This window comes from Colletes latitarsis, chromosome 9, assembly GCF_051014445.1.
Source record: "Colletes latitarsis isolate SP2378_abdomen chromosome 9, iyColLati1, whole genome shotgun sequence".
Taxonomy (NCBI): domain Eukaryota; kingdom Metazoa; phylum Arthropoda; class Insecta; order Hymenoptera; family Colletidae; genus Colletes; species Colletes latitarsis.
Window position 1 is genome coordinate 28459731 of NC_135142.1, and position 27857 is coordinate 28487587.

General features: G+C 39.5%; 1 protein-coding gene across 1 annotated transcript in view; it reads right to left on the reverse strand.

The window, feature by feature from the left end:
- Nucleotides 1-27857, reverse strand: part of Dnr1 (E3 ubiquitin-protein ligase defense repressor 1) — a 131909-nt gene that overhangs the window by 12613 nt on the left and 91439 nt on the right. The window contains exon 2 of the mRNA XM_076772661.1: nt 17172-17368. Coding sequence (XP_076628776.1) covers nt 17172-17368 — 197 coding nt within the window. The remainder of the gene's footprint in view (nt 1-17171; nt 17369-27857) is intronic.

Below are 27857 nucleotides of genomic sequence, written 5' to 3' on the forward strand. Positions count from 1 at the left end.
AGTAGCTCGTAATACCACTGGATTACAAAGCGAGATTCACTGCGAAAGTCGAGGTAAACGAAATCTCGAGAACGCAATTCTACCCCTTACCTACGGGATCTCGTATAGGTGCACGCGACCTGTGTGCTGGTTTTTTTTTTTACCGCACAAGTTTTCCTTTTTTCGCCATCGTCGAATTCCCCGCTCGACCAACAATCCCGAAGTGGCCACGGAGAATGTTTAATTTCGCGAAATTTTCGGATTCGTCGTAATCGCGTTCCATCTACCGTGCTCGACGTTAATTAGCAAGGGCTTCCGTTCGTTTCCTAACGTTTCCAGATATTTTCAATGGCGGCCATATTTCCTACTACCCCCTCGAGCGAGCCACGTATTTCTCGAGGGCGGAAAATCTGGAAGAATGGAAAGCTACAAACTCCGTCCATACTTTTTTTTTTATCTAAATTATGTACACAGTTACTCCTCCAACTCGTATTCGTACAATGTTATAATGGGCGATTGTTTCTTATGAATTTTATTTCTCCATTTATTTTTACCAAATGACTTCCCTATTATTACACTGCGGTTATTTCTATTTGTGAAGTAGGTTTTTATTTAATATTAACGAACCGATCAATACCCAATTAACAAACCTATAGGGAGATATAATGATACGTATAATATATAATAATTCCAAATAAATGCGTGTTTTTTTTCCTCCAGACGGTAACCCATCCTGTGCTGCACGCGGCCCAATGCAGCTGCACTTCGCTGATCAAACGAGAACTGATGGTGTTCAATGTGACGCAATCGACGACAAATTTTACTTCTAATTTAAACCCTTATATACAGGGTGTTCGACCACCCTTGGGAAAAATTTTAATGTGAGATTCTAGAGGCCAAAACAAAACGAAAATCAAGAATACCAATTTGTTGATGGAGGCTTCGTTAAAGAGTTATTAACAATTGAATACAAAAATTTTAAATCGTTCTGGAAAAATTATTTTCGGTTGCAGGGGTCAATTACAATCATTTTTGGTGAATAGACATACCCCCGAAATCCTACCCATTTTCTAGAAAAAAATTCAAGAAGGTGTGAAATTTTTCGACGAAATTAAAATATTTCAAATCGTTCTGAAAAAAATATTGTTAGCTGTGGGGGTCAATTACAATCATTTTTGGTGAATAGACATACCCCCGAAATCCTACCCATTTTCTAGAAAAAAATTCGAGAAGGTGTGAAATTTTTCGACGAAATTAAAATATTTCAAATCGTTCTGAAAAAAATATTGTTAGCTGTGGGGGTCAATTACAATCATTTTTGGTGAATAGACATACCCCCAAAATCCTACCCACTTTCTAGAAAAAAATTCAAGAAGGTGTGAAATTTTTCGACGAAATTAAAATATTTCAAATCGTTCTGAAAAAAATATTGTTAGCTGTGGGGGTCAATTACAATCATTTTTGGTGAATAGACATACCCCCGAAATCCTACCCATTTTCTAGAAAAAAATTCGAGAAGGTGTGAAATTTTTCGACAAAATTAAAATATTTCAAATCGTTCTGAAAAAAATATTGTTAGCTGTGGGGGTCAATTACAATCATTTTTGGTGAATAGACATACCCCCAAAATCCTACCCACTTTCTAGAAAAAAATTCAAGAAGGTGTGAAATTTTTCGACGGAAAAAAAAAATTTCAAATCGTTCTAAAAAAAATATTTTCGGTTTCGGGAGTCAATTACAATCATTTTTGGTGAATAGACATACCCCCGAAATCCTACTCAGTTTCGAGAAAAAAATTCCTTACCGAAAATATAATTTCTGGCCAGATGTCTGCCCGAATTTTCATACGAATTTTTAAAACATCATAACTTTTAAACGGATCGGACGATTTTAATGTTTAAAAAAGCAAACTACGCGTATTTTGATGGAGAATATGTACAAATTGCAAAAATATTCGAAAAGTTGGTCCTTGAGCCCGCAAAATGAGAAAAACCCCAGTCAAATGGTCCAATTTTCAAACAGCCATAACTCCTACCATTGTGAATATATTTCAATGAAACTTTTTTCTGAAGTAGAGCTCATGGGTGCCTACAAAAAAGTATTAGACAACTTTTCTGTAGGGCGTCAAATAAAATTACTGCAACTTAAAAACGAGTTTTTAAGAAAAATCGACAGGGGGTATTAATTCATAGCGAATTACCACTACTGTATATCGAATACCAGAAACAGAAGTTTAAGAAAACACTATTGAATATCTCGTGAGTTTAATTATGTGTATGCAGTGGCACGTCGCTCGAAATTAGTCATTAATTCGCGACCCGCGCTTCGCTAATAATTAGAGCAATATTAATTGGTAAAAGATTGGGGTTATTACGAATTTCCCGAAAACGGGATCCCGCCATTGGCCGAGTTGCTTTCGACGGTCGTTGCACTCTATGCTCTCGATCGATCTAAGTCCACGCCTATGTACAGTTTCCATAGATCAACGGTCCCGTGTGTTCTCTCGAACGAACCAAAGCAACAGATGCAGTCGGGTTCCACCTAATAATTCCCTGAATCCATTTCGGACGCGGCACCGACGTACTGATTGGATCCGCGAGTTAATTATCTTCGTCGTTTTCGTGGCCCTGACATTAATCCTTTCATTCCTAACGTCGAGTATGGTTGGCATTTGCACGAGGACCCGCGGAATACGAATGCCAACCATAGTTGGTATCCGTGTAATGAGCCGTGGATGCGAACGTTGATTATGGTAGCTGCTCGTGCAATTATTAACGACGCCAGACGTCTACAGCGATGGTTATGACCGTGCATTTGAAATCCCTTTGATGTTTTTTCCCTCGTTCGAAAGCATTGGTGGAATTCGACTATTATAAATTCTCGAATTTTAATTTCCCCGTCTTCTACGTCCGGGGGTAAAATCTCGTTTAATGCCGACATCAAAAGAACAGACGTTCCCTCGGCGAAAATAATAAGCGTCGAAAGGATGAATCTTCGGATAGAACAAGGTAAAGGGGTATAATGTTTAAGACGACTTTCGTTAACGCCGGAAGCGTAAAAAGTTTATACATCGAGCGAGGAAGAGAGTAAACCAGACGACCGTTTAACCGACGGACACTGGCTTTCGAGTACAGCAAACAGCTTCCAGGTATTTAAAAATTGTTTAGAGAGTTCCGTAGGAAACTTGGCTAAGCGAGGGGTAGTTTAATAACAGAATTTTACCCCGAAGGGGTTACCAGAAAGTGCATAGAAAACTTTAATGGTTTCGCGATCGTTCCTAGCACGGAAACTCCGACCCCGTATCAGATTATGATTTCGCGAGTTTTACGCCCGATGGCTTTCAATGATCGTAAATTACCCAAGATAATCCCCCCTATTGAAATATAACGCCCAATCGCAGAGAGATGATATTAATAACGCCCGGCCATTCGATCGCGGTTCCAATAAAACGGGACTCGCGTGGACGAAGAATCGACGTTTTTTGAAAGCTTAAGGTCTCACGATTTTACGATATTCGAACAAGTCTTCGATCGATGACTCTTTAACTGTGTCAAAGTTTTAACATTGGAGGTTTCTTAATATGATATTCTGCAAAAAATTCTCGATATCAACGCGAGAGACAGGAATACAGGCCAGAGCGTGATTTCGCCGTATTCCAATAAGTTTACGGAATGCAACGCGCCCCGACGTTCTAAGCTCCGAAATAACGATTTTAACGGTGGCGCTGCTCCTTTCGGCAAAGTTTCCGGCGAGAGTTATGCGAGCCTGCAACGCGAAATCAAATATAAATCGGAATACATTTCCATAACTCTGCGCCCTCTGGATATGCAACGATGCTCGAAATTTCGGGAAACGATCCCAAGTAACGGGAACTTTTCACCTCGCAGCATCCAGGTGAGATATAGAATCGCGTTACGTCGGGCTTCTATCCGAATGCGATTTCGTTGTTTCGCCAAAATTCCGTAAACAAACGGAGGCAGATAAATTTCTGAACGAGCCAGTCCTATCGATTCGTGTCTCTGACCGCGTTGCTCGACACGCGAAGCCACCGTCGTAGTTTTACGCGCTTTCGAGAGGGACCAACCCTTTTCCGGTTTGCTCCCGAGCGTGCAATTAGCGTGCCAAAACACGACGAGCCTCCCTTCGAGTTCGCGCGATTCAACGCGTTGGGCTCGTGCAATGAATTAACGACAAGGGAGGAGTCAATCCCATTTTAACCTAGTTTTGCAGGATAACTGGATAATTTCAGAGATATCGCTGCAAAAGCTGCCATTCGTGAGCTACTAATAAAGGAAGAATTTCAACGATGTTCTCGTACAATTATTTATTAACGAGGATTAAATTAACGAGAATTATTGGACTAGATCGAGACTGCAGCTGTAGGGCGCCATCTTGGTTCACGGTAGCCATATTGATGCTCGTATGCCTTCGTACTTAATTTATCGTTCCACATATATTTCCATAATATTGCATAATATCGCGTTGGATTTCGTTCCTTTCTCCCCCGATTAAAATTCCACGTAATATTTGCCTGTATAGGAATCGCAAAATTTATGACGCCGACGGTTTCGATATATTCCAAAACCATTAACGTTTCACCCGTCGAATCGTTTTTAACGTGCATTTCTACTTTCTTTTTCTCCCCAAAATTTTACTGCATCCGTGTCCGACCCGAGCGTATTAAATTTACAATATTTCCAGAACACGTTACTCTCGCAACAAAATTCGATCGTTGGGTAGAATTACTATCAAACCCCTTTGGAATCTATAAATTTTATCGAAGAAATACCGTTTGTTCGATATCGACGAATCGACTTAACATCGAGTGCTTATTTTCGCGTAGGCGTCGAGATCTCTCGTTCGCCGGGATTGAGCAGTATCATGGTTCAACGAGCTCTCAATCGCAGTAAATTATGCACTTAGATCCGCGTCGCGAGACGCTGGGAAGAGGGGGGCCAGAGCTTTCTGGAAGTTGCCCGACCGAGTTTCGAGTGGGTACCCATTCGAACGGGAGCCCGAAAATCGCGAGTTTATGCTGGCCACCCCTCGACCCCGACGAACATTCTCGAGTCCTTTAGATATTCCAAGTTACGTCCTCTTAAAGGTTAAGCGAGAGACGGTCGTCGAAATTCAAACGAGAACTCTCAAAGCCACGTCTCTGCTAGCTCCCTCCACCCCCGCTCGAAAACGCTGGACTACGGGACTTCGTAAAAGGCTGTCAAATTTTCTATCCGGCGATTTCACCGTGACGAACTTCCGGGAGCAGCTACACGGAAGCTTCGCTGCGAAAGGAACGAGGCTGGGGGGCCAGCTATCCAACGAAACAATGCGAACTTTAACACTAAACCTACCTACGACCGGTCAAATGACCCTTTTTAAAATTTCGTTCAGAATTTTCGACATACAACGTTATTTTAGCGCCATTTAACTTCACGACTTTTCTTACAGTATACGTACAATGAATCTTTCAATATTCACTTTTATTTTTATTGATAAAAATAGTTAAAGTTTACACAGCTGCAGTGTCGAAACTACTAGTGTTTTATCCATGATTCGGATACTGGTACAAGTGGCAAGGCTTCCTCTTTAAAATGGTTTTTGGTTTTTGACGATACGACTTTCCGTTTTGGAGATATCGCAATTTATATAAATGGTAATTTTTCTTAATTCGACTATCACTGTCTCCGTCTGACGCGTCGCGTTGAACCTCCTTGTCACACGTTGACCCACTGACCGAGTGACCGAGTGACGTAATGTTTACTATTTATCACGCGACGTAAACAATGAAACGTAAACAAACCCTTTAAAGCCTCATATCTCCGGAACTAATAAAGCTATCGACTCGTTCGAACGCTCATTTTAAAGGGCATTTCATCCTCTATCAGATGACTGCATCAACTATTATTATTTATGCTGTCTTCTATGTTTATTTTGTCATTTACTTTGACTCTATGCGTTCAAGAAAGTTTCAGCGATTCCTATTGATTATACGACCGGTGTACTTTAAAGAATTGAAATGTTTTTGTCTGAGAAAACGACCACGACACGATGTAACGTCGCGAGTGAGTGGAAAACGTCTCTTCAGAGATGTTTATCTGATTCTGTCGAGCAGCGAGAATAGTTAGAAGTGCCCCGACAATAAAAGTTGCAAGATATAGAGAGGAAAGAATATTATATCGAGACAACATCGCTAGGTGGAATTGCCTCGCAACAGAGGAAAATCGCATCGGGGAATTTTCAAGAATCGTGGAGCATCCATTTTACATTGGTTTCTTGTCACGCTACACGCGAGCACGTCGACGTGGAACTTCGGATTTCGTTGCACGGAAAGCTCCGGATAGCCAAAAGCGAAACTGACACGCTGAAGTATGGCCAAATATAGATCTTAACGGGGAAGTAAATATCGGAACCGTTCGACGTCAATTAATCGAATTTGGTTCAAAAAGTCGCGTTGCAACGAGGAAGCACTCCGTCTCGAAGACAAATCGACAGGGTGGAATTGTTTTTGCGAGAGATCGCTCCGATCGAACGGTAGAACAGTGGTCAAAAGTAATTTTCGCCGATAAATCTCAATTCAATCGGTTCGGATACGACGTTGAAATATATGTCGGACGTCGTGTCGGTGAAGAATATCGTCGGAATTGCATTAAACCGACGATAAATGGTGGATCTCGTACTGGGTTGCGGGATGCAATAACTATGAATCGTTGGCCACGTTCGTCGAAAGGATGCGCCACGATCAAAAAAACAAACGACATTATTTATTCGTTACTCGTTTAATGGAAATAAAAGTTTCTGTCGTGGATTGATATACTTTGCGACGAACCAGCGAAAACTTCACCGTTCGATCGAATATCCATCGCAAACAAGACGCTATAGACGTTTCATCGGTTATCTATTATTCGAATAACATTCTGTGCACGAGATTATACACGGCGATATGTTTATTTAATCGCGACACATGAATTATTAGTATTTCGAAATACGCGAGCGCCGTGGAATGGGATCTGTCAAATAAATAACGATCCCAAGCACACCATTATTGGCAGCTGAATAATTTTATTCGCATTACGGGACACGAAAGATGTAAGCTTTTAAGTTCTCGTCCGTACTAATAATTTCTAAAAAAATATTTACGTTCTCGCGATCGCTGGGCGAAGGGTACGGCTCGAAGTGGTTTTATGTTTGAACGACCCACTGGGAACTTTTCAGAGATATAAAAACTTGGTCGTCAATTTGCGAAGGAAAGTCGAACGCAATATTTCAAAGGCTCTCCGGAGTTCTCTAGGAAAACACGCCCGGGATTGAAAATTAAAATATAATTTGTACGCAAGGCAGCCCGCTGGGCGCGGGGTTTCGTGAGTTTACGTTTCAATTATATGCTTCGTTTATACCGAGTCGAGTCGCGTTTTACGCGAGGGAAACGATTAGTGTACGTCGTGCTCGTTAAGTCGCTCCCGGGGATAGGATGATTTGCAAACGAGTGACTCGAAATTATGTCGAGCATCGCTAATGAATCTACCGTCTCGCGCTTCAACCTCCTCCTCCTCCGTCTTAACCTGTTCCATCTGCCAAGAGTAACCGCGAAATCAGCGATTTTTTAACCGAAACGCGCCAAATTACATCTTACGGCCGGGTAAATCGCGAGAAATTATCAAGTTGAGACGGAGAATTGGTTTCAGAAATGTAGGAAGTCTACAACTTTAATTGCAAAGTTATTCAAACGTGTATACAGGGTGTTTGGCCACCCTTGGGAAAAATTTTAATGTGGAAATCTAATTAGGTGTCTAAATTTTTCGACGAAATTAAAATATTTCAAATCGTTCTGAAAAAAATATCGTTAGCTGTGGGAGGCAATTACAATCATTTTTGGTGAATAGGCATACCCCCGAAATCCTACCCATTTTCTAGAAAAAAATTCGAGAAGGTGTGAAATTTTTCGACGAAATTAAAATATTTCAAATCGTTCTGAAAAAAATATTGTTAGCTGTGGGGGTCAATTACAATCATTTTTGGTGAATAGGCATACCCCCGAAATCCTACCCATTTTCTAGAAAAAAATTCGAGAAGGTGTGAAATTTTTCGACGAAATTAAAATATTTCAAATCGTTCTGAAAAAAATATTGTTAGCTGTGGGGGTCAATTACAATCATTTTTGGTGAATAGGCATACCCCCGAAATCCTACCCATTTTCTAGAAAAAAATTCGAGAAGGTGTGAAATTTTTCGACGAAATTAAAATATTTCAAATCGTTCTGAAAAAAATATTGTTAGCTGTGGGGGTCAATTACAATCATTTTTGGTGAATAGGCATACCCCCGAAATCCTACCCATTTTCTAGAAAAAAATTCGAGAAGGTGTGAAATTTTTCGACGAAATTAAAATATTTCAAATCGTTCTAAAAAAATTATTTGTAGCTAGAGAGGTCAATTACAATAATTTTTGGTCATTAGACATACCCTCGAAATCCTACGTACTTTCGAGAAAAAAATTCGAGAAGGTGTGAAATTTTTCGTCGAAATTCAAATATTTCAAATCGTTTTAAAAAAAATATTTTTGGCCGTAGGGGTCAATTACAATCATTTTTGGTGAATAGGCATACCCCCGAAATCCTACCCATTTTCTAGAAAAAAATTCGAGAAGGTGTGAAATTTTTCGACGAAATTAAAATATTTCAAATCGTTCTGAAAAAAATATTATTAGCTGTGGGGGTCAATTACAATCATTTTTGGTGAACAGGCATACCCCCGAAATCCTACCCATTTTCTAGAAAAAAATTCGAGAAGGTGTGAAATTTTTCGACGAAATTAAAATATTTCAAATCGTTCTGAAAAAAATATCGTTAGCTGTGGGGGTCAATTACAATCATTTTTGGTGAATAGGCATACCCCCGAAATCCTACCCATTTTCTAGAAAAAAATTCGAGAAGGTGTGAAGTTTTTCGACGAAATTAAAATATTTCAAATCGTTCTGAAAAAAATATCGTTAGCTGTGGGAGGCAATTACAATCATTTTTGGTGAATAGGCATACCCCCGAAATCCTACCCATTTTCTAGAAAAAAATTCGAGAAGGTGTGAAATTTTTCGACGAAATTAAAATATTTCAAATCGTTCTGAAAAAAATATTGTTAGCTGTGGGGGTCAATTACAATCATTTTTGGTGGATAGGCATACCCCCGAAATCCTACCCATTTTCTAGAAAAAAATTCGAGAAGGTGTGAAATTTTTCGACGAAATTAAAATATTTCAAATCGTTCTGAAAAAAATATTGTTAGCTGTGGGGGTCAATTACAATCATTTTTGGTGAAGAGTCATATCGCCGAAATCCTACCCATTTTCTAGAAAAAAATTCGAGAAGGTGTGAAATTTTTCGATGAAATTAAAATATTTCAAATCGTTCTGAAAAAAATATTATTAGCTGTGGGGGTCAATTACAATCATTTTTGGTCAATAGACATACCCCCGAAATCCTGCGCATTTTCGAGAAAAAAATTCAGTACTGTCGAAAATTTAAACGTTAATAACTTTTTAACGAAGCCTCAGTCAAGAAATTGATATTCTTGATTTTCGTCTTATTTTGGCCTCTAGAATCTCCCATTGAAATTTTTCCCAGGGGTGGCCGAATACCCTGTATACACTTATGAAACGTGTTATATTGTTGCTCAAGAAATGAATACTTTCGCGGTAAGATAAAAGCGGAACGCAAACGGCGTTAAAACGCGAGATTTACGCGGTCGAAACAACCGTATTGTCTCGCGTCGCTGATATTCAATATCGCGGAACACAACGCGGTCGCGCAAACACGCAGAACTCGGTGTGCTTTGCGACAATACCATTGTAATAACCACTGATTTATATTCCCCGCGGGCAAACGGCCGCCAAATCTAAATCCCAATCCTGCACCGGCCGTTTCCGCGACTACTCGCTTTGTTCCGTCGCGGACCGGTGCACGGAGTTCGATCCGCGGGCTAATTCCGCCCTTTCATCAAGTTCAGTCTACCCTCGGGATAAAACCAACACGAAATTCCACGATTCACCACTACTTAAGTCTCTTTCTCTTGGGACGTTTCACAAATTATATCTATTCAGAGCTGTTTCTCGCTTCCGAGAACGTGTCTGTTTCTACATTTTTACGTGGCAAAGCAAAGGAAATGCACAAATTTGAATTTCTGGATGTTTAATCCTCTGAAAGAATAATTTTAATATCGTAGGGGACATTTTGACGAGTTCGGAGAGCATCTTTCGTTAGCGCAATACTAAGTGTACAAGTTTCGTGATATGGCGGCCGTAAATCAGTGTTCCCAAGTTCGAGGATCGATGTGCCCCGAAAATATTATTTATCGGTCGATCCAGGCCACCGGTGGCTACGGTATCGCCATAGAATTTATCCACATAGCGCGGTACAAAGGCTAACCTACATATGTTTCACAGTTAGCTGCATAAAGCAGGACCGAATGATCAATTTTGCCTTAATGAAATTCTACCGTCACCGACCGTATAGCTACCGGTGGCGATGAATAGTCAAGCGTGCTCTTATTACCGAAAAATATTAATCGTTTCCCCCCTCTTAATTCCCGGTTCTCAGCCCACGGTTTTAACGAGTCGTTCTCGCTTTTAATCTCGTCGACGGGATCCGCTGGTTTCCCGCGGCCAGGGTTCACATCCGCGTTTGACGCCTGGATAAAATATTCATACCGCGATCGTAAGTTAATTCGTCTCTCTGCCGTCTGACACGGACATTTATACGGCCCGCAGAGACGCGAACGTTGAAATATTCAAACGACGTTAATAAACTCCACGCGTTAAATCGCACAGGGACGTTCCACGCTCGACCAAACTTCCCGCGATTCTCGCGCCACCCCCGCAAATTGTTTTCCATTCTAATTCGCCGCGACGAAGTTTCAAGGTACCGGTACACCTTGTATAATTCAATGTTAATCGACTCGTTCGGTCCGCGAGAAGTAACGCGGAGCTTGAAAAACGTCGTTCCGCAAGGGAAACGCGTTTAAAGTTTCGTCGCGGGATCGTGTTCGGTTCGCGACCTACTTCAAACCCCGCGCAACTTCGTGTTTCATATTTCGTTGTAATATTTAACACTCGTGCTCGGGATATTGCACGGTCACGGGAAATTTTAGAGAAATTGATACTTCCTACGCGGAGGGAGGGAAAAGGATATCTCTGCGAGCGATAAAGTGGCGTCCTTCGCGCGCGCGTGTGGCCTGAAATATCGAATCAATTTGAAAATATGTCAGGGGGGACTGGATGCACGGAGATTACGATCGGGATAATGGAAGATTGATCGGTTTTCGATGACGATGAACACCGATATGACGGGACAACGAACTGTTTAACCGATCGTCGATGTTTTCAATTTACAAGGCAAAGAAACTGAGCTGACTCGTGATCGTTGGTGAATAATAATTATGATCTACCGTAAAAAGAATTGCTTGATAATAAGCTTCGATTGAAATTGTAATTCTCAACGAATTATTCTATTTTATTTGATTTTTTCCAATTACCAAGAATTCTAGGAACGACCAATGTTATTAGCGAATAAATTGCACTATTTTATGCACAAGAAAATGCATTCTTTTATTTTATACCTTTGGGTACTTTCCAGCCGATACTACAACGTCTGTGAAAATTGTCTTTTGGTGGTTCTTTTCGAACTAATCAATTTACAGACTCTGGGGAAAGAAACTGAGCTGACTCGTGATTAATAATGCTACGATTTACCTTCAAAAGAATTGCTTAATAATAAGCTTCGATTGAAATCGTAATTCTCAACGAATTATTCTATTTTATTTGATTTTTTCCAATTACCAAGAATTCTAGGAACGACCAATGTTAATAGCGAATAAATTGCACTATTTTATGCACAAGAAAATGCATTCTTTTATTTTACACCTTTGGATCCTTTCCAGTCGATACTACGTCTGTGAAAATTTTCTTTTGGTGGTTCCTTTCAAACTAATCAATTTACAAGTTCGGAGGAAAAACAGAGCTGACTCGTGATTAATAATACTACAATTTACCTTCAAAAGAATTGCTTAATAATAAGCTTCGATTGAAATTGCAATTCTCAACGAATTATTCTATTTTATTTGGTCTCTTCCAATTACCAAGAATTCTAGAAACGACCAATGTTAATAGCGAATAAATTGCAATATTTTAAACACAATAAAATGCATTCTTTTATTTTACACCTTTGGATCCTTTCCAGTCGATACTACGTCTGTGAAAATTTTCTTTTGGTGGTTCCTTTCAAACTAATCAATTTACAGGCTCGGGGGAAAAACTGAGCTGACTCGTGATTAATAATACTACGATTTACCTTCAAAAGAATTGCTTAATAATAAGCTTTGATTGAAATTGTAATTCTAAACGAATTATTCTATTTTATTTGATTTTTTCCAATTACCAAGAATTCTAGGAACGACCAATGTTATTAGCGAATAAATTGCACTATTTTATGCACAAGAAAATGCATTCTTTTATTTTACACCTTTGGATCCTTTCCAGTCGATACAACGTCTGTGAAAATTTTCTTTTGGTGGTCCCTTTCGAACTAATCAATTTACAGGCTCGAGGGAAAAACTGAGCTGACTCGTAATTAATAATACTACGATCTACCCTCAAAAGAATTGCTTAATAATAGGCTTCGATTGAAATTGCAATTCTCAACGAATTATTCTATTTTATTTGACCTCTTCCAATTACCAAGAATTCTAGAAACGACCAATGTTAATAGCGAATAAATTGCAATATTTTAAACACAATAAAATGCATTCTTTTATTTTACACCTTTGGATCCTTTCCAGTCGATACTACGTCTGTGAAAATTTTCTTTTGGTGGTTCCTTTCGAACTAATCAATTTACAGGCTCGGGGGAAAAACTGAGCTGACTCGTGATTAATAATACTACGATTTACCTTCAAAAGAATTGCTTAATAATAAGCTTTGATTGAAATTGTAATTCCAAACGAATCGCTAGAAAAATGAGTGACAATTTCGATCAGGCAATAATCGCCGTGTATCGTAAGTCATTAATCAGATTACACTTCAGCCAATACAGGTCTCTATCGACAATTGTAGGGACGAGAGTGTACAGATACAGCCGAGAGTTAAGAGAATGCCACGGAAAGAACGTTGAATTTCTGTAATCGGCTTTCCCGGGGCTTAACTAAAGTCGCTGCGACGTGGGACGTTCTAGCAGGGAAACTTCCGACGTATAAGTTTGATTAAAGCGCGCTGCTATTTTTCCATCGTTCTATTTTCGATCGTTTTCATATATCCCCCGTGACGCACGATCGCGACATCCGTTGAATAGATCGAAAGTTGTTATCCGAACGAAGGAGAATATCTGTTCAATCGATCTAATTTAATTTAGTATTCTCAAACTACTCGATACAAGTGCTTTCTTCGATCTATAAATATAAGTTGGACGTATCCAAGTCACTTAGTGACTTTAAAAATATTCGCGTCTCCTCGTTACTTTAATTACCGTAGAATATTTTAATATAGAAGACGTCTCAATTTGAGAAAGTCCCATACGAGTGGACATAAATTAGAACAGGGAGCGATTGACTGGCTTTTTCGACGTTTCCAGTAGTTTAAATATAGGAACACATGTTGCTGGACGCGGTTGGCGTCGACGAAACGAACGAACGTCGCGTCAGCTGGCGTAATTACCGCGGCCAGCCCGTCGACGAATTAATTCGCGCGTCGAACTCGTCGCTCGTCGCGCGTTTACCTTCGCCAAGTCCGGCTCGGACCGACCGCGATTTAATCCGAATTGCGTTCCGATCCGTTGGAATCGTTTACCCAAGGACGATTCGTCCCCCTCTGCGAAATAAATGTTATTAATTCCGTACCGATCCGATCGCATCGCGGTTTAACTTTTCGCTTGTCGTTCGAGCGCGAATTTCAAAGCTTCCCTCCGACTTTGCGATGATAATATCATTATCACCACTTCGATTCTTTTTTCTCGTACATAAACAGCTTAAATGTATTTCATCGATATCATTCTTAATGGATTGGTAAAATCATTATGTTTCTTGCTCGAGAATTTTTAAATAATTAAATGCTTCCACCATTCCTATTCGATTATACAAGGTGTTTGGCCACCCTTGGAAAAAATTTTAATGGGAGATTCTAGAGGCCAAAATAAGACGAAAATCAAGAATACCAATTTGTTGATGGAGATTTCGTTAAAAAGTTATTAACGTTTAAAGTTCCGCTCGTACTGAATTTTTTTCTCGAAAGTGGGTAGGATTTCGAGGGTATGTCTAATGACCAAAAATGATTGTAATTGACCCCTCTAGCTAAAAATATTTTTTTTAGAACGATTTGAAATTTTTTTTCCCGTCGAAAAATTCCACACCTTCTCGAATTTTTTTCTAGGAAATGAGTAGGATTTCGGCGATATGACTCTTCACCAAAAATGATTATAATTGACCTCTACAGCCAAAAATATTTTTTTTAAAACGATTTGAAATATTTGAATTTCGACGAAAAATTTCACACCTTCGCGAATTTTTTTCTCGAAAGTGCGTAGGATTTCGAGGGTATGTCTAATGACCAAAAATGATTGTAATTGACCCCTCTAGCTAAAAATAATTTTTTTAAAACGATTTGAAAGTTTTTTTTCCGTCGAAAAATTTCACACCTTCTGGAATTTTTTTCTAGGAAATGAGTAGGATTTCGGCGATATGACTCTTCACCAAAAATGATTGTAATTGACCCCTACAGCCAAAAATATTTTTTTTAAAACGATTTGAAATATTTGAATTTCGACGAAAAATTTCACACCTTCTCGAATTTTTTTCTCGAAAGTGCGTAGGATTTCGAGGGTATGTCTAATGACCAAAAATGATTGTAATTGACCCCCCTAGCTAAAAATATTTTTTTTAGAACGATTTCAAATTTTTTTTTCCGTCGAAAAATTTTACACCTTCTCGAATTTTTTTCTCGAAAGTGCGTAGGATTTCGAGGGTATGTCTAATGACCAAAAATGATTGTAATTGACCCCTCTAGCTAAAAATAATTTTTTTAGAACGATTTGAAATTTTTTTTTCCGTCGAAAAATTTCACACCTTCTGGAATTTTTTTCTAGGAAATGAGTAGGATTTCGGCGATATAACTCTTCACCAAAAATGATTGTAATTGACCCCTACGGCCAAAAATATTTTTTTTAAAACGATTTGAAATATTTGAATTTCGACGAAAAATTTTACACCTTCTCGAATTTTTTTCTCGAAAGTGCGTAGGATTTCGAGGGTATGTCTAATGACCAAAAATGATTGTAATTGACCCCTCTAGCTAAAAATAATTTTTTTAGAACGATTTGAAATTTTTTTTCCCGTCGAAAAATTTCACACCTTCTCGAATTTTTTTCTAGGAAATGAGTAGGATTTCGGCGATATGACTCTTCACCAAAAATGATTATAATTGACCTCTACAGCCAAAAATATTTTTTTTAAAACGATTTGAAATATTTGAATTTCGACGAAAAATTTCACACCTTCGCGAATTTTTTTCTCGAAAGTGCGTAGGATTTCGAGGGTATGTCTAATGACCAAAAATGATTGTAATTGACCCCTCTAGCTAAAAATATTTTTTTTAGAACGATTTGAAATTTTTTTTTCCGTCGAAAAATTTCACACCTTCTGGAATTTTTTTCTAGGAAATGAGTAGGATTTCGGCGATATGACTCTTCACCAAAAATGATTGTAATTGACCCCTACGGCCAAAAATATTTTTTTTAAAACGATTTGAAATATTTGAATTTCGACGAAAAATTTTACACCTTCTCGAATTTTTTTCTCGAAAGTGCGTAGGATTTCGAGGGTATGTCTAATGACCAAAAATGATTGTAATTGACCCCTCTAGCTAAAAATAATTTTTTTAGAACGATTTGAAATTTTTTTTCCGTCGAAAAATTTCACACCTTCTGGAATTTGTTTCTAGGAAATGAGTAGGATTTCGGCGATATGACTCTTCACCAAAAATGATTGCAATTGACCCCTACAGCCAAAAATAATTTTTCCAGAACGATTTGAAATTTTTGAATTTAATTGTTAATGACTTTTTAACGGAACCTCCATCAACAAATTGCTATTCTTGATTTTCGTCTTATTTTAGCCTCTAGAATCCCCCATTAAAATTTTTCCCATGGTTGGCCGAACAGTTTGTATATTATTTATTTGCATTTGCATTCTCATTCGAGAATTTTTAAATAATTAACGAATAAAGTGACTGAGAGAGCCTTACACTATTTCTATTCGTTCAGATATTATTTATTTGTGTTTGCTGGTATCTGGAATTTTTCAATACCATTTTGCTCGTATTTCGAAGTTCCCCGATACAAAAGGTTGTCACTGACGTAATTGCGTCGTGAAATAAAGTCCCTTCGCGTCGAGGAAATTTCTTTGTGAAAATCGCGAGATACACGGAATGAAACCCGGATCGAGTTGTGGCACGTATTACCGGGCACCCTGTATATTCAGCGATCATATTCCGCGACGCAATCAGTAGGTCCCGTACCCCGATCCTGGCATGCAATTTTGTACGTGCTCGCTCGCCGAACCTGAGAAGAAAGCTCTTTCACGGAACTATCGATCTATCAATCGCGAACCCGGTGAATCCGGCCGATTCCCACCGCCTCGTTCCACGGGACAGAGGGGATTCATTCCACGGAAACAATTTTCGATTCGACTAAGCTTCGACTACCACCACCTACGATCCTCTTTTCGTTCCTCTCGACTACGTCAAAATATTTTCCTTCCCTTCGGCGCGTCGTGAAAATTTCATCTCGTCATTATTACAAACTTTAAATCTCACAGCGAGACAAAGTTGCCCTGAATGATCGATCGATCTAATTCTGGCTAACTACGAGCTGGAAAATTTTTCTCTACTCTCTGTCGAACCTGAAACCGAAAGTTGGAATCCATTTTAAAGAAATTATTAGGTTGCAATATAGATAACTTGGAGAAAGAAACAGCGAATGTATCCCAATTAATTTGCAACGTAATGCTGTCAAATACCGATTACTCGGTAAGTTAACGAAGCCAGACAGATCGTAGGACGCTCGAGGCGGATTTTGGCTGGTTGCTCGTCGTCTAATTACGCGGGACCTCGTTTCCAAACTCCGTGGAGTAGCGTTTTCGGCGCAAAAAGGAAGCATCTTCTTACCTGGTGGCTTCTTGCAGCAACAGGTGAGGCGGTACCCAAAACTTAACCCTCAACGCGAACCTCAACGGCGCTACACCGCCTCCGGTTTGCCTCTCTATGGGATTCCGTAGGTTCAACCAAAGCTCCTCGCCCTTCGCGTTTTGGTACTTTAGCCCGAAGTAGTCGCACTCCTTGCTGACGCCCAGACAATCGCACACCTGCAAGCAGAACGGTTCCCAGTCAGAACGATTACAGTAATGACTTTCGAGTTGTCGCAAATTTTCTCCCTCGGGGTTGTTACCAAGTTATCCCCACCACTTTCGCAAATTGCTCCCACGTAACGAGCCTCGCGAATACCGCTAACAACCGCACTGAAAATCTTACACATTTACACGCCAATGTTTAAATAAAAATTGACACTGTTTAAATCAACACGTTTTTGCTGACACTCTTGTTTTTGCATTCGACGTTTGTTGAAATTTTGATCTCAAAAGGTAGTTCAATGGGGTATAATTTTATAGCACTCTTGAAATATTAATTTCGTTCGTTGGAAGTGTTTTGAAAGAAAGGTTGAATGCTTGAGAAGTTAAATAATTTTTACGAGACCAGAATTTCGATTCTGGGCAAATAATACAATTTGAAATGTTTCTCATTTTCGAACTAAAATTCATGAATTTTATTTAAATTCATTTCCTTTAACGTTTCGCCTTGAGAATAAATTGGCAGTGCACGCGTTAATAGCAGAATAGCAACGAGTCCAGACTATTGTTCTTCTCGTAAAGATAGTTGGCTGCTAATTTAGGGGTTAATAGAGTCACCAGGTCGCGGGTGCATTTTCCAGCGAGTTCTGGGGCTCTGGTGTTTTATCAGGTGGAGTTTCGGTTTTAAGGGCAGTCGATTGGAGCTAGTGCAAACACGCGAGAGTTATGTATACTTTTTGCTCGGGCCAATGTCTCTGGCAGAATTAACCGTTTACCCGGAACACTCGACCCGATTAATACGCTCGGAAACCGCGGACCGATTCGCGGGAGAACAGCTAGGCGGTCGTGCAAAGCGTGTAATAAATTGCTGGCAATAATTTAGAAAGTTAGCCCCGCTATCCCTACTGGGGCTCCGCAGCCTCCAACGAACTCTGCGCTAGATGGTGTGCACCCAATGTGTGGTTACACGTCTTTTTTCCACGTTGGTGCATCCACCGTTTCTTAACTAACGTATTGCTCTAAAAAAAAATAACCTGACACGGTAATAAAACTTTATTCTCGCTTCCCCTATATTACAGATACTTTCTTTTTATATTTTATACCTCTCGATACTGTAACGTCTTTGAAAATTTTTGAGGGTCCAAAAGTTTACACATTCAAAGCTCGAACATTCACTTTACTATGCGATGAAATAAAATATAAAATTGTTGTTAAATTTATGACAATTCTATATAGAATATTATTCTACTTTATTTGATATCTTTCAAACTGTGTAACTGAATTACCAAGTGCAAGAATTCTAAGATCGACCAATGTTAATAGCGAATAAATTGTAATATTTTATGCAGAAGAAAATGCATTCTTGTATTTTCCTTTGGATACTACAACGTCTTTGGAAACTTTCTTTTAAGAGTCCTTTTCGAACTAAAAAGTTACAACATTCATTTCACATACCATGGGAATCGTGCTATGCGTTGGAATAAAATACAAAATTGTTATCAAATTTATAAAAATTCTATATACAGGGTGTTCGGCCACCCCTGGGAAAAATTTTAATGGGAAATTCTAAAGGACAAAATAATACCAATTTGTTGATGGAGGCTTCGTTAAAAAGTTATTAACAAATAAATTCAAACATTTCAAATCGTTCTAAAAAAAATATTTTTAACTAGAGGGGACAATTACAATCATTTTTGGTCATTAGACATATCCTCGAAATCCTACGCACTTTCGAGAAAAAAATTCGAGAAGGTGTGAAATTTTTCGGCGGGAAAAAAAAATTTCAAATCGTTCTAAAAAAAATATTTTTGGCTAGAGGGGTCAATTACAATCATTTTTGGTCAATAGACATATCCTCGAAATCCTACGCACTTTCGAGAAAAAAATTCGAGAAGGTGTGAAATTTTTCGGCGGGAAAAAAAAATTTCAAATCGTTCTAAAAAAAATATTTTTGGCTAGAGGGGTCAATTACAATAATTTTTGGTGAATAGACATACACCCGAAATCTTACCCACTTTCGAGAAAAAAATTTGAGAAGGTGTGAAATTTTTCGACGAAAAAAAAACTTTCAAATCGTTTTAAAAAATTTTTGTTCATTTGCAAGAGTCGATCGCAATCATTTTTGGTCATTACACATACCCCCGTAATCCTATGCATTTACGAGAAAAAAAAATTCCTTATCGAAAATCAAATTTCAGGCCAGAAATCGTTCCCCGAAATTTCATACGAATCGTTAAAACGTCATAACTTCTGAACGGATTGGACGATTTTAATGTTTAAAAAATCAAACTACGCGTATTTTGATGGAGAATATGTAGAAATCGCAAAAATATTCGAAAAGTTGATCCTCGACTCCGTAAACTGAGAAAAACCCAATAAAAATGGTCCAATTTTCAAACAGCCATAACTCCTACAATAGTGAATATATTTCAATGAAACTTTTTTCTGGAGTAGAGCTCATGACTACCTACAAAAAAAGTATTACACAACTTTTCTGTAGGGCGTCAAATAAAATCACTAAAAGTGAAAAAGTAATTTTTAAGAAAAATCGACAGGGGGTAGGTGCCTAAATTTTTCGCCGAAAAAAAAAATTTCAAATCGTTCTGAAAAAAATATTGTTAGCTGTAGGGGTCAATTACAATCATTTTTGGTGAATAGACATACCCCCGAAATCTTGCGCATTTTCAAGAAAAAAATTCAATATAGCCGGAACTTTAAATATTAATAACTTTTTAACGAAACCTCCATCAACAAATTGGTATTCTTGATTTTCGTCTTATTTTAGCCTCTAGAATCCCCTATTAAAATTTTTCCCAGGGTTGGCCGAACACTCTGTATAGTTTTATTCCCATCTTCTAAATATTACTCTATTTTATTTGACCTTTTTGAACATAAGACAATAACCAAGAATTCTACGAACGACCAATGTGAATAGCGAATAAATTGCACTGTTCTATATGCAGGAAAATGCGTTCCTCAGTGCATATTGGGAAGATTACGGTCGATCGTCGTGAGGCAAAATTACTTAACGACGATTACATTTTAGCTGTTCCCAATATTCTCCGTTATCGTGGAGTACTCGTCGTTCGTGCAATAGGAAGCGTCCGATATTCCCGGCGGTCGATGGATCCAATTGTTCTGGTTTCTGTGGGGCGCGGATGCATCCAGTTTCGCTATCCCGGCTCCCGTGACAGACTGGAAGTCGACCACGTGCGTCGCGATAAGGGAAATTCACGGCGAGTGGAAAGGAACAAGAGAAGGCGGGTCCCACCGGCCCAACGGTAATAAATTTTACCCGCCGCCCGTCGCGAGGCCAGGACACTTTTTGCGGATCCAGTGGAACCCGGAAACCGAATGGCCGACCGAAAAGAATTACGTATCCATCCACGGGATTCTCGTTCGCGAGCGTTTCCTTTCCAGCGACGCGTGCAGAAGAATCCTCCGTGAATTTCCTCGCCCGATACCGACGGAGATATTCATTGGGTCGAACTTGGAAAACATCGAACTTGGAATTGCCCGAAAACTTCACCAATTACGAACTTACGATCTCATATATAATAAAGATTGATCGAACATGTTATAACGGAAGTCTGTAACGAGAATTCAATTTTTACGCCCCCCCGTGCTGGATCGAAATTTAATCGTTTTTAATTCAGTTTCTACGTACATCTTTACGAAAAAATTACCGATTAAAATAGGGGAATCCTTCGTTGGTCCATTGTTCGCTACTCCAGAGAAAATAATGTTTCCACGGGAATCGCGGAAGAGCCCGCAGGAAACTTTGTTCCGGACGCTTCGATCGTTTCTCGAACTATTTGCGTTTCCCGGCCGGAAAACTCGCGGGGAAAGTTTGCGGTGTCCTTGAGCAAATCCTCGCTCGTATTTAAGCCGTGAACTTTAACGGGTTGCTTATCGGGACGTCTCGATACCACGCCGGGCGTCTGAGCCTGTCGATTCCTCGCGATTTATTTTCCAGAAAATAGAAAAAAAAAAAGATAAACGCGATATCCACGGGGCGAATCAGGTCACAAAGGCTTTATCGATGCTTCAAAGGTTCGCGTACGCGTCGCTGGGACAGGTTATGCAATGCGTATCGCTGGAAACGCTCACAATATGCAGTCGCACGTGATGTGCATGTAAAACCGACTGTTCACAGTCGTTTGAAAACTTTTTTCCGCACGGAACATTTTCTATTCCGTCTCGAGCGCGATATCGGCCCTAAATAAAGCCTAAATAGAAACCATTCGTTGATTTTTCTTTGGATATCGTATTATTTATTGCAGGAAGCCCTTTACTGAACAAATAATTGAATTTTTCTGGAGTCAAACCACGAAATAGAATAAAAGAACCAGGTATTTTCAGGCGAACAGAGATGATAAATCAAACTCGTTGACGAAACTTTAGAGACGACAGGACTGAACCTCGGTCATATTGACATTAGCATGTGTTCTTGAGCTTTCGACGCAGCTCGCGCCGCAGTACTTTCCACCCTCTTTTCACCACTGTCCTATATAGGGTGTCCTACTAATCATAAAGGTGATTCTACTCTTAAAAATAAATCGCAAATAATAGTTACGAAGCTTCCTCCAAGGAAAATATTGAAACTAGATGTTCACTTATACAAAATAAAATAACGAGGAACTTTAGTTTGAGAATTCTGTACTCTGCAAATGTGCACTATCCAATTTTTAATGAATCAGTAAACCAATCTAACGAAGAGTACTCGTGATTTTATTCTATTTATGAAAGGAGACAGTTTTGTTCTACATTTTCAGTTTGTGGGACACCCTGTAGAAGGTGCACCGTAATTCCAAGTGCGACGAGAGACGAGACGCTAGGCTTTTCTCTGTGGATGCAGTTTGTCGCGCGAATTCAATGCACCTCTCCGTCGACGGAGACGCGTGCAGACGCGTGCACCGCGCGCCTTGGCTTTTCATGAATATTCAAACGACGCGACGGACCGTTTTGAAAAATCGCTGACACAATACCTACGGGCCCCGAGGTTTCCCCTCTTCCCTACGGGGCGGAAACTGTGAAAAGCGGAGGTGAAAAAAGGCTGAATGCGCGAGCAAAAGACCACTGGAGCTCGCTGCTTAGGCTGTCGACTGCGACCCTGCGTTTACACATCCACCTAGTTAACCCTTTCATCCCCGACAAATATTTGCAATTATCGAGAAACGTATTACGTTCCACGGAAAGCAAAAAATAATCCTAACCAACGAATTCTCACGGAAACGTGGCTTTGTTTTTAAAGAATTCAGAAATCAAATCGAAAGAACGAGCACGCCGAATTGTCTTTTGTAATTTTCGTTTTACTTCAACAAAGTTTGCGTTTCAAAATTGACAATTTGAAAACAACGCGAATTTCAAACTTCTGCTTCGACCCTCGAACAGGGGAGGTTCTGACTGGCAACGTGACCGGGGGAATTTAATGTATCCGCGTACAACGAGGGGGCCAAGGGACCGTGGTTAAAACACTACGCACAGACGCGTCGCGAACAACATTTCACGCTCACACGCGGGAAAACCATAGGTGCACAACGGTTTTACGAACGCGGCGGCGAAAACACGAGCCAGACGAAGCAATTTGCATTCGCGGCGGGAGGAATTAATATCGCTGGCGGGTTGAATTAAATAAACCCGTTAATCCGACGCGGCGCCGACAACAAACGAGCCTTCGAATTTTTCGCTCGGTACGGCAATTGTTCGAACTGATGTACGAAAAGACACGTATTAACGAACATTAACGAATAGAAAATGAGCAATCATGCTGAATTCAGCGGATCCCTAATGTTTTGGGGGTACCTAACAGCATTTTGCGTTGGATCACTGCACCAAATTAATGACATCATGAATCAGTACATGTACAAAGATATTTTATAAGATCATCTCACAGATGCTGTTGAAAATATGCCATTCGAAGAAGAAAATGTAATTTTCATGCATGATCGAGACCCTAAGCACACTGCTAAAAGTGTGAAAAATTGACTCGATACTAAAAAATTTTCTGTTTTGGATTGGTCTGCACAGAGCCCCGATCTCAACCCCATAGAGAATCTATGGGAGTTACAGAAAATACGACTTCGGGATTCATATGACTCCCAACCAAATTGAATCACAAATTTGCATAACAGAATTCAAGAATAGTGGGAACAAATATCTCCAGATTATTGTAAAAAGTTAATAGAAAATATGCCAAAGAGAATCAGTGCAGTTTTGCAAGCAGAAGGGTTATGGACGAAATATTAAAAATGAATAATATATTAAATATTGTCAAATATTGGACGTGGTGCAAAACTGAGTCGATCTATTGTTCGTATTATTCATAAACAACAAGATGTTAATTACCGAAAGACTTTCTTACATTACTTCTAACTGTGATAAAAATAATTATAATGTTTATTATTTGTTATTCTTTTATATTCTTAGTAATAAATAATGATTTATGCAAAACTTGTGGTCACTTATGCTCCTTACTGTATGTCTTATTGTACCGATTATCCGCGATGTCCGATTAACATTTATTTTTTTATTTCCTAGTCTTGAGATACACTCCTTCAAAATGGAACAAAATATTAAAAAGATCGTGCATTAAATTTTAAGAGGATCCTTCTAAGAAGGCTTTAATCTTCGACTTGGTCGTGGCTTTAATGGGTCGTTGGTTATTCGCTGGTCAACAACGATTAGGTAATGGTCATCGATGGTCAACAGTGAGGCTGACATCAAGATCAAAGGTCCAGGAATCCAAAAGGTAGGGCCAACCGAAATAGTTGTTCGGTAGACCAAATTGTCTTTAACTGTCAACTTGGCCTCCGCTGCATGGGGGAAATGGGGAACCCGTGTCGGGTGCGTCGATTCCCTTCCCCTTCGATCGGACTTGCCAAGAGGCAACGAGCTGACCCTTTTGACCTCGCTATTCGGTTCGCGTCTCTCGTTCCTTGCACTATTGCATGGTGCATCGCGTCGTATCGCGTCGCGTCGCCCACGATTTAGCTTCGTCCCTCTTTTAAACAAAATAATTACTTGGCATGACTAATCTAGTTTCTAAGGATGTGAAAGGGAGATCGATGGAACTTGGATTCCATCTATCTCCTTTCGGGTCTCCATTCGCAGCAACCTCCTCGTGGTGAGACCTGGGTAATATTATTTACGTTTAATTAATAATCGTATCGCTCTTAGTTGGGTAATGCAATTATTAATTAAAAACTAAATAATATTAGCGAATTGGCTGCGATTCGCTTTGCATAGGTCATCATAAATATAGAGCTTCTTCGCTAGATTATTTTTGATTCTCATTGATTCAGCAAAGATTCTAGAGTATTGTCAAAGACGAGAGATACGAGTAGATCTTTCAACCAATGTATTTTTTCGGCTCATTTTTATGGGGTCTTGAAATCCCATTTCTATTTTCGTGCTATTTGTAATATTACCAACAGATTTAGAAATGAATTTTAATTTTATTTATTAATACTAATTCAGAGAATAGTTTCTCAACTGACCGCCATCCAGGAGAAGAGGACGCTAAAATTACCTCCGAATTTTCAGGTCGGTATGACAGTCAGACTGGGCCACGAAACTCCATAAGGTGAAAGATCTACTCGAATATCTCGTCTGTGGTTCTAGTTTAGAATTCATAGCGTTGCAGAAGTCTGTAACATAAGCGAACGCAGTGTGTTTTTATGATAACAGATGTCTCTTGCATGCATATCTGCAACGAGCATGTGCTGTTCTCGAAATAGCTTTTCAATATTAGAGAGTCTAGAAACTCTGTTTTAGATCTGAATTCAGTGATCCCTCGAACGACGATAAGGCTAGAGATAAAAATGAGTGCTTATTTATTGATCAGAACCTAGTATAACCGACTCTGTTTGCACAGAATATTCGATAGCTTTTCTTAATCAGCGATTAATGAGTCGATGTTACGTCAACTTTTTGAGTAATCGATTGCATGAATTATTGGAAGTCCCGTTACGTGTTGTACGTCGCGTGTGATTTATGCACGGCGGTGCATGGTTCCATTTCCGCCAAGTAACCGGTCACTTCTCGAACGAACGATTTTCTAACAGTCCTGCAAGACCGCCGTCTCTGATTTGCTCGATCCGAATCTACCGAATTTTTATTTTTGGTTGCAATTAAGAACACTCGTTTGTTCGACGGAAATAGCTACCATCGAATTGTACAAGGTATCTGGGACATTTTGAAGACGCGAAACTGCACGACACGACGTCCGGAAATTTGCATTTGGATCGATGGCGGCCATTTCTAACACTTCCTGCGAAGATAAGTGGACACTACTGGACTATACAAATGACTGTAACTCAGGAATAATGTCAATATTACCATTAATTTTGGATTCCATATTGTAGAAGACACATTCTGTATATTAATATCAAACTTAAAATATAACTTTAGAGTGTGATAATACTGGGTACTCGAGAACTTAGTGGGTAAATTATATTTTAAACGATAAGAGCCCATAATTCGAACGAGAATAAGTTGCTTCATTTTCTAGGAAAATCGTGCCAAGAACGCCAGCTAAGGGATGACACGATCCATTCCAGGAACCGAAAAGGGAACTTCGTTCTAAGACTTTGTTAACAAACTTCCTTAAGATACTTGCTAAGAGACTACGTTCCGGAGCCTTCGTAGAGACTCTTCAGATTGAGATTTCCAATCAACAACCATCATTTGTGTAATCAGCTAAGTTTTATACCGAGCAGTACCATCGTCAAGAGCAGACGATGTCCCAAATCGAATTTTCTCATAATTAAAATAAATATAGAAAACACCCCGGTACAGTCTCGCAGAGTCCATGTTTGTATCCAGAACGAAACATCGTAATTTTCAATTAATATTCTATTTCGAGGTGTAATAAATTAGAAACAATAAAAGATTGTCATTTCAGCGTTTAAAGATCACCCGGACTACCGCTGTTTACCGAATTTCGAACGCGTAGCTCGTTTTTCCGCGCTGTACAGCATTCGAATTTCATTAAATCCATTTTACTTAAGGAACTTCGTCGTTAACGATGTAACGAGATTTCGTCTCCCAGTTTACGAAACTAGATTTCTTGGCTCCTTCGGTTTGACCGTTGCCGGGTACCACCGGAAGTTACACCGCCGGAGATTCTCCGTTTCGCGCGTCGCGAAACGTGACCGAAATACCGAGCGCCCAGACGAAGAGAATGCAAGCCCGATTTTCTTATTTGCCTTCGACTCTCGTGAAATTTCAATCGGGAGTCTTACTGCCTCCGTCGAAACGCGGTTGAGCCACCATAACGTTCCTACGAGATCCGCGAAGCTGAAGGAACATCCTAAACACGATCGTGCCCTCTTTCTAAGAAGTCTGGTTCTGAATTTCTTTGCTTTAGATTTGTTAATTAATCTCTCACTAACGGTTTATATTATTCCTTAAATCGTATGCATTAGATATTTCTGGATTCCAGCTGGAGGTTTCTTTAGTCCAATAAATTTAAGTTCCAAGTATTTGGATCGCCCCAAAGGAGAGAAACTAAACCTACCGACACTTCATGTATGCCAATTCCTACCAAGACTGGCCAAATGACCAGTAGAAATTCCCGAAACTTCTTTGGGTGCACTGTGTCAAAGTAAATCTCAAAATAAACATAGAAGACAAAATAAATTATAAAAGCAGTTACGTTCATTGGATAGGGGATGAAATGCCCTTTAAAATGAGCGTTTGTGAGAGCAGATAGCTCAACTAGTTCCGGAGATATAGCGATTTTAGTTTCAAGTCGATGCGGTGGTTAGTTCCGGAGATATAAGGGTCCGAAGTTTGTTTACGTTTTCGTTGCGCTCGCGCGAGTTCATTGATCTCGCGCGCGCGACGATAGTAAACAGCGCGTAGTAAATTCTTGGAAATACTACGGAACTGGGTCACGGCAGTCACGTACGCGGGGTAGGTCAGCGCCACGCACGTGCGACAAGGAGGTCCGACTCCGCTAGACAAGGACAGACATAGTCGAATTAAAAAAATTACCTTTTACATAACTTGCGATATCTCCGGAACGGGAAGTCGGATCGACAAAAACCAAAAGCCATTTTAAAGGGGAAGGTTCACCGCCCCTAACGATGGTTTAATAATGCATAAAACACTAATAGTTTCGGAACTGCAAGTAATTAAAGTTTTAGTAATTTCAATGCGCGTTAGTAGCCAGCTTTAACACGGGAAGCGCCATAAGAGAATTTTTTAAAAATTACCGCTTCATTAAAATTGCGATATCTCCGGAACGGGAAGTCGGATCGACAAAAACCAAAAGCCATTTTAAAGGGGAGGCCTTGCCGCTTCTAACAGTGGCTGAATTATGGATAAAGCACTAGTAGTTTCGGAACTGCACGCGTTCAAAGTTTTAGTATTTTTAATGCGCATTCAAAGACGTTTCTAAGGCGGCGAGAGCGTGGATAGCGGAATTTAAAAAATACCTCTTTACATAAATTGCGATATCTCCGGAACGGGAAGTCGGATCGACAAAAACCAAAAGCCATTT